The sequence below is a fragment of the Vidua macroura genome, chromosome 7 (assembly GCF_024509145.1).
Source record: "Vidua macroura isolate BioBank_ID:100142 chromosome 7, ASM2450914v1, whole genome shotgun sequence".
Lineage (NCBI taxonomy): Eukaryota > Metazoa > Chordata > Aves > Passeriformes > Viduidae > Vidua > Vidua macroura.
In genome coordinates, this window is record NC_071577.1 from 34,532,891 (window position 1) to 34,546,496 (window position 13,606).

Below are 13,606 nucleotides of genomic sequence, written 5' to 3' on the forward strand. Positions count from 1 at the left end.
CATTTACTGGGACCACTTTTGCTTCACAAAGATCCAAAAAGTCACAGCCTCAACAAAAAAATCAGCTGAAAGGTGATTTTGTTTTGAAATGCCCTAAATTAATATTTTTTTACCAACATGGTATATATGGAATAGCTCAGTGGATTTGAGAGAAATTTACCTTATTTTCTCCGACTTACTCATAGGTAAAAAGACAGAACTGGATTCATGATTTCTTGCTATGTTTCCTCGTGACAACTTCATCCAATTTGCAAATATTTGCTCTGTAAATAGTACAAATATATATTATATTCATATTTATCAGTATATAAAGTTATTTAGAAATAAATGCATGTGGATTTTGACTCATTTTTCTTCCTGAAGCAAAACCCCAAAGAACTTGCCACTCCTTTTTAAGACAGTCTTCTGTCCATAGGTTCATTAGTTCTACTGAGAACAATGGCAGTTTTATAAAAATCATCCCTCTGGGGCATGGGTTTAAGTTTTTTTTAAATTTTACTAATTAATTTTCTACACAAATTCTTTCTGTTGTTTGTTTAGTGTCCTTTTAGTGATCTTTGGCAGTAACATGACTGCTGATTTTATTCTCTCTTGCACCCTCTTTCCTGTTAACTCTGCTTGAGGTAGCAGTTGGTTGACTGAAGCATAATGGGAATAATCTAAGTTAATGCTGGGGGCTCTAAACATTTCCTCAACAAATAAGCAGCAGTGTGTTGATAGCCTGTAAGTATTTTATAAGTGCAATTAAATCACAGTGATTGATTGGGCTGGGGTGAAAATCAGAATAATTTAGAACAGCAAATTCTTCACAGGGAAACCCTCATAAATTAAGAAAACACACAAACGAGCAACAAAAATAAACCATTTAAGGAGTTCTGCTCCTATACCATGTTTTCCTCATTTCTCAGCCCTGTTTAGGAGGAACAACTTGATCAAAGTGAGACCTTTTGTTTCTTGAGAATGCATTTTTTCTGCTGTTAATTTATGTTGAGTGAAAACACACATTAGGGTTAACTGATCTAAAAGTTTAGTTGCTAAAAGTGGGGGAGGAAGTCAGTGTCCTTTTCATTTTATCTCACTTTTCTCTCCCTTTGCCTGGCTCCAGGTTACAAAATCTTGCACTTTTGTAGTACTTGTTGGATTCCTCATAGAACGCATTCAATTCACTAAATTGCTGGAAAATTACTTATTTTCTGCCAGGTTTTGTGCTTGTTCAGCACTGAATCAGCAACACAGAATCAGATGATTACTACTGTCATTGCAAGGGAAGGAGTGCAGGATGCAGCCAAGGTTGCAGCCTCCTCACTGGAGAGAAGCTGAAAACAGAAAGGTCATGTATTTATGAAAATATCTAATATGAAATATGGAGTTTAATGTATAGTTTATCATAGTGGTACTGGCTCCACAAAATCACTAGGGTGCTGTGCCTGTGAAAAATTTGGTTATACCCCTGCAATTATCTATGTTGCCTGTTTCAGTTCTGTCTGAATAATAGATACTAATTTTTTTAATTTTTTTTTAACTTTTAAGTGGTTTTTTATGTTTTTACACGTAAGTAACAGTTTTGTTTGTTTTGTTAATGTAAGTACAAGAACTCTCAATGGCTCTGTTCTCTTGGGTGTCCATTACTTCTGAATGCACTATACTAATGTGAAGACATGACTAACTAGATAATTAAGATTACAGCACTAATTATTAGTAGTCCTATAGTCTGGCTGATTCCTACTAAAAATATTTTCAAGAATTGGCACACATTCTGTGTTTTTAAAAGGAATGTGAAGATTTTAATATTGCTTTAAGAAAATCTGGATGTAGACAGGATAGGGAAAGTTCCATAGAGGAAAACCACTTACCTCCCTCAGAGCAGATGCACTTTATTAGAATAACTTTATTTGTAGACAGAAATGGCTTTGATTGAGCTACATTTGATTAGTATTAACTTGTGAAACTAAATTTACAACCACAGCAAAGGCAGAAGAAATGTAGGATTGACTTTGTACACATGGCATAAAGGTTAGGCACTTGTAGTAATCTGAGTTTGACTCCTGAGGCTGTAAACTTTAGCAATTGCTTAAACACAATTGTTTTCATTTGTAGATATTTTGCCTCAAAAAGTTCTCTAAGGGACAGTTTAAGTAATTTTAAACATAATGTTAACTGGAGCAATTGTATTCCAGTGAAAAAAACATATGACATGGAACTCAGAAGTGTCAACTGAATAATCAGTACATACTGAAATTAATTTTCCTGCTTTTCACAGGATTTTCTAAGACATTATTGTGTATTAGAATTGTAAATAAAATCACTGAGAAAAATTCAACCAGAAATTAAAATACCACTCAAATATTTTTTTTTCATATACTTTTATTTTACCTTGAACAAAAAAATTTTGCAAACCATCAATTACTGAGAATGGAGGGAAAAACCCTAGCATGTAACAGAGGAGGCTTTGGTTATAAGTGCCATTTCTACAGCAGAGCTAAGCTATTGTAAACCAAACATCTTGTAGTAAGGTAAAAATATTCAGGCAAACTTTTAAGAATAACAGCAACACCAAAACATTTACATATAAACAACAGAGAAATATTTTCTAAACTTTTAACAGTCACTTTTCTACAATCCAAAGTGTTTAGTTCATATATCTATACATACAGTCACTAAAACTTTTGTGAACCAACCACTTGTCCACAGGACCTGCCTAGACAGTTTGTCATCAATACGAAAGGTTTTTTTATATAAATAAGTCAATTAAACTTCACAGAGACTAAAAGAAACAATATAAAATTCCAGCTGTAAATAAATCTGTACATTATCGTCAGTCTTATTTGTCTGAAATCTTGCGCAGCTTTAAAGTGTCTCTTTATAAAATGATGGCAAGGAGCAGCGTTAGCTGGAATGGAAACTCGAAGACTCCGACTCTGTGGAAACAGAAGAATGTCCTGCACGCTTGCCTTTTGAAAGAATTTTGAGGCTTGATCCTCTGCTAACTGATGTCAAGGCATTTTGAGCTGATGTTTTGAACTTGGCACCCAAGAAGGCATACAGAATTGGATTCAGGCAGCAGTGGAAGAATGCCAGGGCTTCTGTAATGGAGATCCATTTGTGCACTATGGTCTCCAAGCTGCAGTGGTGTCTGATGACTCCCAGCAAGATGAAGGTGTCAATGCTGATGCCAATATAATATGGCAGCCAGCAGGCAAAGAAGGCAAGGATGAGGATAACTGTGGTCTTCAAGGCTTTGCGCTTCTGGTGGCCTTTGGAGTGTGACAGCTTGGATATGATAATACAGTAGCAAGTCAGAATTATTAGACCAGGCAAGACAAGTCCTACCAAGATATGCTGGAATCTGAAGGAGATCAGCCAGTTTTCATGAGGGTACATGCGATCACAGAGATACTTTCCTTCTACTTCACTGGTACTGGCGAAGATTAGATCGGGCACTGTCAGAAGCAAAGCTGGCAGCCACACGCCTACATACACCACCTTCTCAGCCAACAGCTTTCGGGGGCGCTGGCTGTTGGTGGCGTGGACTATTGCCAGGTAACGATCTAAACTTATGAAGGCCAAAATCAAGACACTGCTATAGAGGTTGACTGTGTAAATGACATGAACTGCCTTGCACAGAACATTCCCAAAGTACCAGCTTATGGCTGCATCCACAGACCAGAATGGCAAGGTGATGACAAAAAGGAGGTCAGCCACAGAGAGGTGCAGTCTGTATTTATCAGTCATGCTTCTTTGTTTCTTCTGGTAGCCCATAACAATAATAACCAATCCATTGCCAATTATTCCAGTTAGGAAGATGATGGAGTAGATTGTTGGCAAGAAGATCCGGTTAAAATCGGCATTCTCATGTTGAAAGCATGGCTCTTTGTAGTCTCCATAGTCACCCGAACCAATCTCATCTGTGCCATTTTCAGAAAGTTCAATTAATAACCCAGATGACAGCTAAAAAAAAAAAGGAAGAAAATTAAATTAGATATTACCTTCTCTGCAAAAACTTATTCTATATGACCATATGTGAAGACTTGCTTGAACAGTTTCCACTGTCACAAATGGGCAAACATTTTGAAAACCAGATGGGAAAATACAATGTTTACATATACATACATAAAATACACAGCAAATAAGTTTAAAAACTTCCTTTGTCTTTCTCTGAGGAGTAAGATCTTGCTAAGGGCAGGGCATGAAGGAGGAAAGAAAGATAATGGCTACTCCCAGAAATATCGTTGGTTCTGGACACTTCAGTGCTCTTATCAGATAGACACTACAAATGGGAGAACCCAGAAAGTGCCAGATGTGAGAGGTCTGTGCACACAGAGCATGACCTATCACATTTTACTTCTACAATAGAAGGCTATAAAAAAATTACTTAGAAATGCTGCTGCTACAAAGTCCCTTCTCATTAAGAGGATGGGGTCAAGGAGAAATAGAGAAGGTACCCTCGGCTGATGTAATAAAGGATAAATAATAGCAAGAATTCCCTGCTGAGAAGCAACTGACAGCTCCACACACTCAGGCAAAGGAAAAAAACCCCAAAGCCCATAAAGAAAGAAAGAGAGAAAGAGAGAGGTGACCTTAATCAGGGGAACTCAAAGCCCGTGAAGGGTCATCACGATGGGCCACGTTCCCTCCCTTTGTTCCCCACCCTCTGCGGTTGCGGGGCCGGGGGTGAGCGCGGCCGGCGCGGGACTGCAGCGAGACGAACCGAGTGAGCATAGCGGTGGAAAAAGGAAGCGAAATTTGGTGAGGGCATGAAAGCGCGTCAGGAAACCACCAACGGTTTTGGCCACGGCGCTAAAAGCAAAGCTGGCGGGAGAGTGCCATCTGGCTATTCCTCAGGTTTTCAGATTTTTTGTTGTCATGCCCTGTGTCTCAAGGACCCCCGAGCTCCGCGCAGGGCGCGCCCGAGAGACCCGCAGCGCTTCACACGCGGAGGCACCGGCTCCACGCGGGCATTAATTGCGGCCCTAAAGTTGGAACTTGGCAGAGATCTCCCTTTTGCTCCTAACTGCTCTCCAAACCGAGGCAGAGGAGCTGCCCCCGGAAGAGTGGGATGCCGCCTCGTTTCGCTCGGGGAGCGGGCGGGACGGCCGGGCGCTGCCGCCGCTCCCAGTCCCGCCGGCAGCCCGAGGTCTGGGCGCGCACCGGGGCAAAGGGATGCCATTCCCTGGAGTCAGACCGCTCCAAACTTCCTCGCCTCTTCCCCTCTCATCATTCCCGCAGCGCTAATTGCTCTGCCGGCGTTTTTCAGTCCACAAAGGTACCACATGTCACTTGAACTGACGGCCGAGCAGCAGAGCCCCAGAGAAGGAGCGGAGTCCTGCAGCTGGAATTTGCAGTGGCTGCAGCTGTGCCAAGGTCCGAAGCGCTGCAGACAGCGACAGCAGGGGCCGGGGCTCAGAGGGGAGCCCTGCCCGTTCGCGCCCCGCAGACCCCTCCGCTGTCCCGACCCCCGCCGCCCGCAGCCTCCGCCGAGGGCACCTTTGTTTGCAAACAGCGCGCACATGGGCAGCCGGCCGCGCTCCCGGCACTTACGTCCAGGCTGTCGAGGCTGCTGTCCATGCTCAGAGCCATCGGACGGCTCCGCGCTCTCAGGCTGTTGCTCTGCCGCAGCCGCGCCCGTCGCAGTGACAGCACTCGCCGCTGCTCCAAACACGCTCGCCTCTTCTGGCGGGACGCGCCTCTTTATAAAGTCCCGGGCTGCCCCCCCGCCCCCGGGGCAGCCGCGTCTGGCTCCACCCCGGCAATGTCTCCGCGCTCTCGGGCTCCGGGCGGGCGCCTCGGGCCGCTCTTTGTCTGCCGCCCCGGGCATGGGAATTGCACTTGCCCGGCGCGCCCGCGGGGGCCACGCTCCTCACGGGGGCATTTGCCCCCTTCTGATTGATGTGTTCATACAAGCGGGCTTTTGAATTTCCCCTCAAGAACATTCTTTGAAGTGTGTTGTAGAGCCCTGGGTTGCCATGGGTACCCCAGGCGGGCTCCGAATGAAGTCACTGGTCCTGGAGTCGTGTGGAGGAGGAAGAGCAGGGGTCCTGTATACCATTCAAAATACTGTCAACTCTGTCCTAAAAGTTGTCTCCTCCCCCCTGCTGTGGAAAGGCAGGAAGCAAGGGCTGGTCCCTACTGAGGGATGAGAGGTTCTACAAACTTTTCAGGGGCTGCAACGTGAGTGGGCTGCAGGTTGCCCTCTGAACTCCTCTGGCACCTGTGGCTTTGGGTGAGAAGTCAGATGATGATCGTTTCATGTAGCTGGATGATATTAAAAAAAGCCCAACAATAAAACAAAACCCTGAAAAACCAACCAACCAACCAACCAACCAACCAACCAACCAAAAAACCAAGAACAACCCCCCACACATACACACAAAAAACCCCCCACCAAACCAAACCAAACCAAACTCAACACCCCCTACGTACACAAAACCCAAAAAAAACCCAAAAAACCGAAACCCCACAACAAATAAACCCCCAAACCCTGAAATTATATATGCAGAATATACATAGCAATCATAGGATATGTTTGCAAGAGAAAATCAACCCAAATATAGAGACAAACAAAACAGAATAACTGATTTCCTCTACAGTTATCTCTGGGGTCTCAGTACTATTAATATTAATGCAGGCAAATTAATTTGCAGAAAAGGTTTTGATTAGCACAGTGTGTCATGTGTATGTCCCCCCCTCAATTTCACAAGTCAAAACAAAAACTTATAGTGAGTAACTGTATTGGGAATAATTCATTCATATAGAATGAGTTATATAGATTTACTCCTTACACTTGATTTTTGTAGTGGAAAGAAGAAGGGAGAGAATATTCTTTATGTAATAACAATGTTCTCAAATTACCCCGGTTTTATTATTTATTATACAACTACCCAAAGTTTTGTTCTGAAATGCCCCTATGATCAGTTTACATGCTCTGAGTTAGTTAAAACACCAGTTTCAAATGCAAATATTATCTTCAAGTATTTGACAAGAGTTACTATCTTACTCGTCCTCTAACAGCTCTAGAGCTCTTTCTCACACCCTACAGTGAGTATGAATTTGGTTATGATTAATAACCAATTTGGTTATGATTAATAACCAAATAATGTTTATCTTTTAAAATATGGTATGTAAGGTATGACCTATAATGTGACTGTGTACTTTCACTGCACTGTAATTTGATAGTAATTCATATTTTGCTAGCAAGTATGGAATATCACATACAAGTTGCATTAAAAGCAAACTGTAATTGATTATAATTCAGGAATTGCCAGTCTTCAGAAAATTCAGCATCTACTTTGTGTTTATATCCAGAAAAATCTGAGGGATACCCAGGCTAGAATTCTATAGAAATAAACTATCTTCTCCTGAGTCTCCATAATTAGATACTAACCCTAAGCTTATGATACCATAAATCTTCTTTAAGAACAAATGTGACAAAATTGTAATTCTTGCTATTAATTCCTTATTTTCCATAAACTCCGTGATACATTCACTACTTTTTAGACGCACAAATAGGAAAACACATTCCCCAAGTCATCACAGAATGTGCAGCACAACATTAGATGACCAGGCAGATAAATGAGCAGATGAGGGATTTTTGTATACAAATGAGTAGGATCATGTCTAAATAATCATCTTTCACTCTTTCAGTTACAGGGGATGCCAGGTCATAGCACCATCAATTGCCATGCAGTTTTCAGCAGGGATATGGTGCTGGAAAGGCTCTCCAGCCTGTTGAACGCAAACCTCTGTACCAGATTTTCAGAAATACACATATTGAACAGATTCTAAAAAATTTATCAGGACACAGAACTGCTCACAGGGGAGGTGAGCTTTAAGGAAAAATTGGTTCCTACCTTTCCAGAAATTCATATGGGTGGCAGATGTGTTTGTTGGAGAACTATTCTCATCTTGGAGGGGCATAGATGATTAAACATTGCTCCTTCTCTAAGTGTGCAGTGCGGGACATTAAAATATGTTCATAGTGCAGGTGAGTTGTGGCAATGGCTGCAGATGAGCAAAAGATACGTAATTATATTATAATATAACATAGTATAAGTATGTGAGGTCTAAAGCTGTTTGACAAGTTTGAGAGTTGCCCTCATTGGGGTGGATAGCATGGAGTGCATTGACATGTGGGGAGGGATGCACAGAACTGTGAGTGTAGTTACAGCCCAAGCAGACAAATGTTCCCACAGCTCCATTTTACTGTACAGACAGACCTGTAGCAGCAAAATATATGATGTAGAAATGGATTATGTTAATTAGTGAGATATGGGACAATCACTCAGTTATTTGTGTTCATAGATAGCCTAAGAAATTCAGAGCTGAGGAATGGTTCACTGCATTAGCCCTGAAGCATGGTTGTGCTGAGTGAAAGGAAATTTGGGGATGATACCGATCTGATGAGATGTCACTGAGGCTTGTTTGGATGAAGGTCCTCTAAAACTGTCATTCACACTGCTGCTTTGTTATCTATGATCTCTTTTGTTTCCCCTATCAGAAAATCCATGTGAAAACTTCCTTTGTTGCACAGAGGACCATCCAGGGCAAGTTAATGATTTCCAAAGTGATAAAAGAGGGGAGCTGTTTCTGCAGAGCATGTAATTCTGAGTCAGCTACAAATCTTCTTGAGACAGAGCTAGCAAATAGCAATTTCCAAGCTTATGTTTTGCATTACATGTTTTCCTGGTCACAGAATTACTGTGAAAATCAGATCCTTCCTAACCCATGTAATACATGTTTTTATTACTAAAAGCACACCTTCTAAGAGTCAAAATCCTACATGGGTTACACTGTTAGAGTAAGAGTACAATTCCTCAGGTTGTTGATCATTAACTATTTTCTTCTAAAAAGAGACATGAGTGATGGTCATGTAAGAGCAAAGTAGTTACTAACAAACATTTCTAATGGTAAAAAGACTCTTTTGATTCAGCATCCACAGAAGTAGAAAAATAAATTGCATTTTATTTAACCATGACCCTATGTTAAATTATTTACTTAATCTGAAGTCTTCACAAATGCCTTTAACAGAGTAAACTTTTAGCTAATAAAACTTTGATGGACCATTTCCTGTGGGCAACACCTAATACAAAGGAGGTATGATCCTTGGATTATGGAATATATGATTATTCCATGTTTGCATGTATTATTACATGATTGCCATGTATTACAGTGGCGTATTAGTAAATTGTTTGTTATTTTTGTAGCATTAATGGAACTATACTTTCAGGACACATAGAAGACTATATCACAAAAACACATAACCAGCAATATGGCTGAAATAACTGTATTATGTAGTAGGAAGTGAATATATTTCAAATATTCCCCGATTTTCTCTGTGCATGTCAATTCCTGTACTGGAAGGCTTCTGACAGTAGAGTGTCATCTGAAAAATTAACAGAAAATGTGCTCAAGAGTTGCAAGACATCAACTTTGAGTAGTGGATTTTTCTACTCTAAAATTATTCCAGGGAACCGATGCTGTGGATTTGCCGCTAGATGAAAAGCAGTTTCCTGATAAAACTCAGAGGTTTATTACAGTACACTGGATTGACTTAATGACAAATGGGTCTTCAAGTGGCCTGAAGTTGTATACATAGAGAGGAAAAGGATATACTCTCCCTTTTCCATCTGATCTTTCTGTTGAAGTGGGAAAGGTATCAATCTTACGCCTGTTAGAATGGTTACAAGCGGTTTGCTGGGGTTGGGTTTCAGTTAATGGCTTTCTTTGCTCTTGGTTCTCAAAGCTCCCTTTCTCCATTTCTTCCTGCCTGGGCTGCAGTGGAAAAAGCCTACCAACTGTTACCCTGATCCTGGAAGGAAAGTGCCCCATTTATGGGCAGGGTGCCACCTACACTTACTAACTTGAAAGCACAAAGACTAAATAAAACCTGTGAAGGAGCAGGACATATCTTTCAATTAGTAGCATGTTACATGGCCACAGAAAAAAGTCCTTGTATGAAAGGAATGATACTTGAATATCAGAACAAAATTATACAAAACCCCTTAACATCAGTATCAGGCAACAAATTGTTATCAGCACAAACCCCAGTTTTCTCTGTTTCCTAGCTTTTAACAAGGACAATTTATATTGTTTCCTTTAAGTATTGCCACAAGGCCAATATGTCTAAAGTCAGCACAGAAAAGTCAGCAGAAGAAAGGAAGAAGTGCTATCCTCTAAAAAGAATCATAGTAATTCCTGTGTTTTAATCCCACCTCCATCTGTGGCCTGCAGCAAATCACTTAACCCTCTGACTGTGTTCAGCCAACTGTAAAATGGGGATAACAATACCTACTTACCTACCTCAGAGGAGACTTGTAGGGATTAATTGGTTGATGTTTGCAAGGCACTTTGAAGACAGAAAGTGCTTAATTTAGAGCCTGTTGAAATTATTGGTGACACTGATCAGCTAGAATTCAAAGGGGACCAAACTCATTAAGGTTCTGATCTTCCTCCATTTGGCTGTGTTTATGGGTTAGCAGATCTCACTGCATTCGGACAGTTTATTGTTTGTTTGGAAGCAGAGTAGACTAAAAAGATGCTTTGAACAACTTTGTTAATCCTTTTAAAAAACATGTCATCATTTGCATATCACTGGAGCTGAAGGGTTTATCTTTGATGATTCTATAGCAGAACACTTCTGGAGACATGTTTTCTGGAGGCAGTTTTTCCCACAACTGTGGTCAGATCAAAATTATGAAAACAAAGTAAAGCCTCCCTAATTATATATAAGTAGTTTCTTTCCTATAACCAGGCACTATTTTGGCTTTCAGAGCATTTAGATAGATTTCTGTTTAGCTGTGAGATATGTTTCTTATAATGTTCTTTTCTGCTGTAAAATTCCATTAGAAACTTGCTCCAGGTCAGTTTGGATTACTAAGGACAGGATTTGTTTCTGGGGATCTGTGCTAAGAGAATACTATATTTTAAGAGCATATCTATAAATTAGAAAACATGTCCAGCAATTCATGAGTACATGAATATTTGCCAAATGTCATGATTTCTTGTAGATAGCTTCAGAAACACAGTTGGATCTGAGACTGGCCATTGCTGCTCCTGCCTGTGAAAACAGGATTCAGCTACTTGGAACCTAATAAACTGAACAGGGCCCTGAGCAACCTGCTCTGGCTTGGAATCCACAGGCTCCTTCCAACCTGAATTATTCTATGATTGAAAATGCCTCCATCAGACCATGTCCTCATGCCTCTGCTACTAGCAGTGCCCAGAGTTATCTGCATCAAAACAAATCCCTTTATGTTTAATTACATTAAACCCATTTGCTCTACACAGTGGAAATGGCATTTTGGTGTTGAGTTTCCCCCCTGACAGTTTTTGATCAATCTTTTGTTGGAATGGTGTCTGTGGAATTGTGTGCTTGGGATGTAGTAAAGTATGGTAGCATGTGTCATGTTTTCTTCATCATTTTCACACATTTCTTCTACTTCTTTTCTTTGGATGCCATAGTAGGCATATATTTTCCACACATTGTTAGCTTCTGAACTTGAAATAATTTACTTACCTCATTTGCCCACTTGTCTACAAAGTGGCACTGAAAGCAGAGCAGGAGCAACCACTCTTCCTGTTTAGCTCAGTTTGGCATCTGAAGCTCACAAATGTTTTAGTTTTATTGCATCAGCTTTGAAGTAAAGTCTGTACATGTGGGTGCTGAATGTCAGCTCAGATGCTTGTTTTGGAATCCAGGATTTCTCCTGGTTCAGCAAGTAGGAAGGTTGCCCAAATTTAGTAATGAGCATTCCCATAGTTTCTTTCTTTTGGATCTCTCCTCCCACTGTTTCCCTGAAAATTCACTTTAGAACTCCAAAATTCCAAACAATTTTTTTTCTTAGTATTAGAAACCAGGTTTGTCATGTGCAATTGAGACATGTGCAAGAGTGAGACTGAGCTTATGTTTTTGAGTCAGTCCTTCCTCCTTAGGTAATATTAGCAGTAGCTCAGTAACTGGGTTGTCTGTTGAAACATGACCAAACATTTCTAAAACAATAAAAAAATCTCCATTAGATGATGACAAATTTTTGGTCCTGCTGCCAAACTCTCTATATACAGTACTTGGCGAAATACCCATATACAGCCTGTTCTATCCATTTATTTATAGCCAAATAGAAGGATGTAGATGGAGAGCTGCAGGAATATTTATGGTAGGTACATTCCTTTCTCTGTTCGTTAATTGCCAGTGAAATGAGCAGGATATTACACACTCCTTATTTTGAGCTGATTTATCATGAATAGTGATATTTGCTCTTGCTGGTCTGAAAATTTAGGAGGTAGGATTTGAGGCCTAAACTTTGTAGATAATCACTAAAATCACATAGTAGGATTTCTCCTCAATCATTAGGTGACCAACCTTTTGAAAGGAAGAGAACTGCTTGAAGAAATTATTGGCATGTTGAACCTCTTTTTCTGGTTTAATGGGGAGGTAAATCCAATTTTCAGGATATCTCTTACCACATAAAGAGTCACATGACTCAAAGACCTTATCTCTCACAACTGAACTTGCTAAACTTTCATCTTGCTGGTTTAGATTAATTTTTATGGAGTGGAACAGGCAATTTTAGACAAACTTTTTGCTGAACCAGGCATCATCTACATGATTTCCATAATGGCTGGAACAACGAGTGTACAAACGTCATGGTGTGTACTCTGGATGATTCTACAGAAAAGTGGCAGCATGCTAGTGCCTGATCCAGGTCAGATCCATAGGGATTTGGGAATTCAGCAACAAAATGAGGAACTATGAGGAACTGTGGGGCCCTCACCTCTACAGGAGGACTTGAGGCAGAATCCTTAAGGAGCATGAAGAATAGAAGATGAGCACCCTAGAAAATAAAGGGCATTAAAAAATCTTTTCCTGGCTTTTCCTTTTGCACAAGGAGAACTGCATTTGGCTTGTACATGGACCTTAAGGTGAAATAGCTCTGTTCCTCCCTGCCAAGGAGAGGAGAAGTCTCTATCTGAACTCAGATCAGTTCTTTTTCCACTGTCTCACCTGACTATTGCACACATCACAGAAGCATCTAGAAGCTGGGTTGTGATGCATGTATTTGGTCATGTGTGCACAGTTGTTCACGCTTCAATATGCCTAGTTATGCATCAGGCTACATAGAAAAAACCATCTTCCCCAAACCTGCATATAAACAGAGAACAGGTGAGTGTCAGTGGAGAAGAAAGGGAAAGCACCATCCAAACAAACGTGTTTAGGTTTTTCATCATCCCCAAGCTACACCTGAACACAAGAACTGGGGAGTGTAGGAACTCCAATACTTTAAAATGATGGTTCCAATTTAGCTTAATTTACACTTCAAACCTTTTCCATTTAAAACTGTAGTCTACAATCCTGTTCCTTCATTCATGAGCACAGTACAACTGAACATGGGAAGAAACATTTTAGCCCTAAATAATCAATTTATAGATTAATTTGCTATTCTAGGAGTTTGCCATTATTTAAAGCAATGATTCTATATTTCTGAGGTTATTTTTTGGTAGTGAGTGAATACTGTGAAAAACATACAAGAGGGGAATTCTAAAAATACTCTTAGGTTACAGTCTGTGTTCAGGACAGTCTGTACTGAAATATATTCGATCTTTTTTTTTTTTT

At 40.5% G+C, this 13,606-nt stretch overlaps 1 protein-coding gene and 1 long non-coding RNA gene across 2 annotated transcripts in view; one reads left to right on the plus strand and one right to left on the minus strand.

Moving 5' to 3' along the window:
* LOC128810331 (uncharacterized) overlaps nt 1-13,606 on the plus strand; it is a 66,051-nt gene that overhangs the window by 39,008 nt on the left and 13,437 nt on the right. The window lies entirely within an intron of this gene.
* CXCR4 (C-X-C motif chemokine receptor 4) lies at nt 2,356-5,855 on the minus strand. Its single transcript, XM_053983114.1, has 2 exons — nt 5,539-5,855; nt 2,356-3,948 (listed from the first exon to the last, which is right to left on the minus strand). Exons 1-2 carry the CDS (start codon nt 5,575-5,577, stop codon nt 2,887-2,889), a joined length of 1,101 nt encoding a protein of 366 aa, XP_053839089.1. The 5' UTR covers nt 5,578-5,855; the 3' UTR covers nt 2,356-2,886.

What these genes read in the sequence shown, in the direction of transcription:
- CXCR4 (XM_053983114.1), bottom strand. Translation starts at nt 5,577, where the DNA reads ATGGCTCTGAGCATGGACAGCAGCCTCGACAGCCTGGAC. An exon ending in GCAGCCTCGACAGCCTGGAC is followed by an intron (nt 3,949 to 5,538) that starts GTAAGTGCCGGG and finishes TTTTTTTTTTAG; the next exon opens with CTGTCATCTGGGTTATTAAT.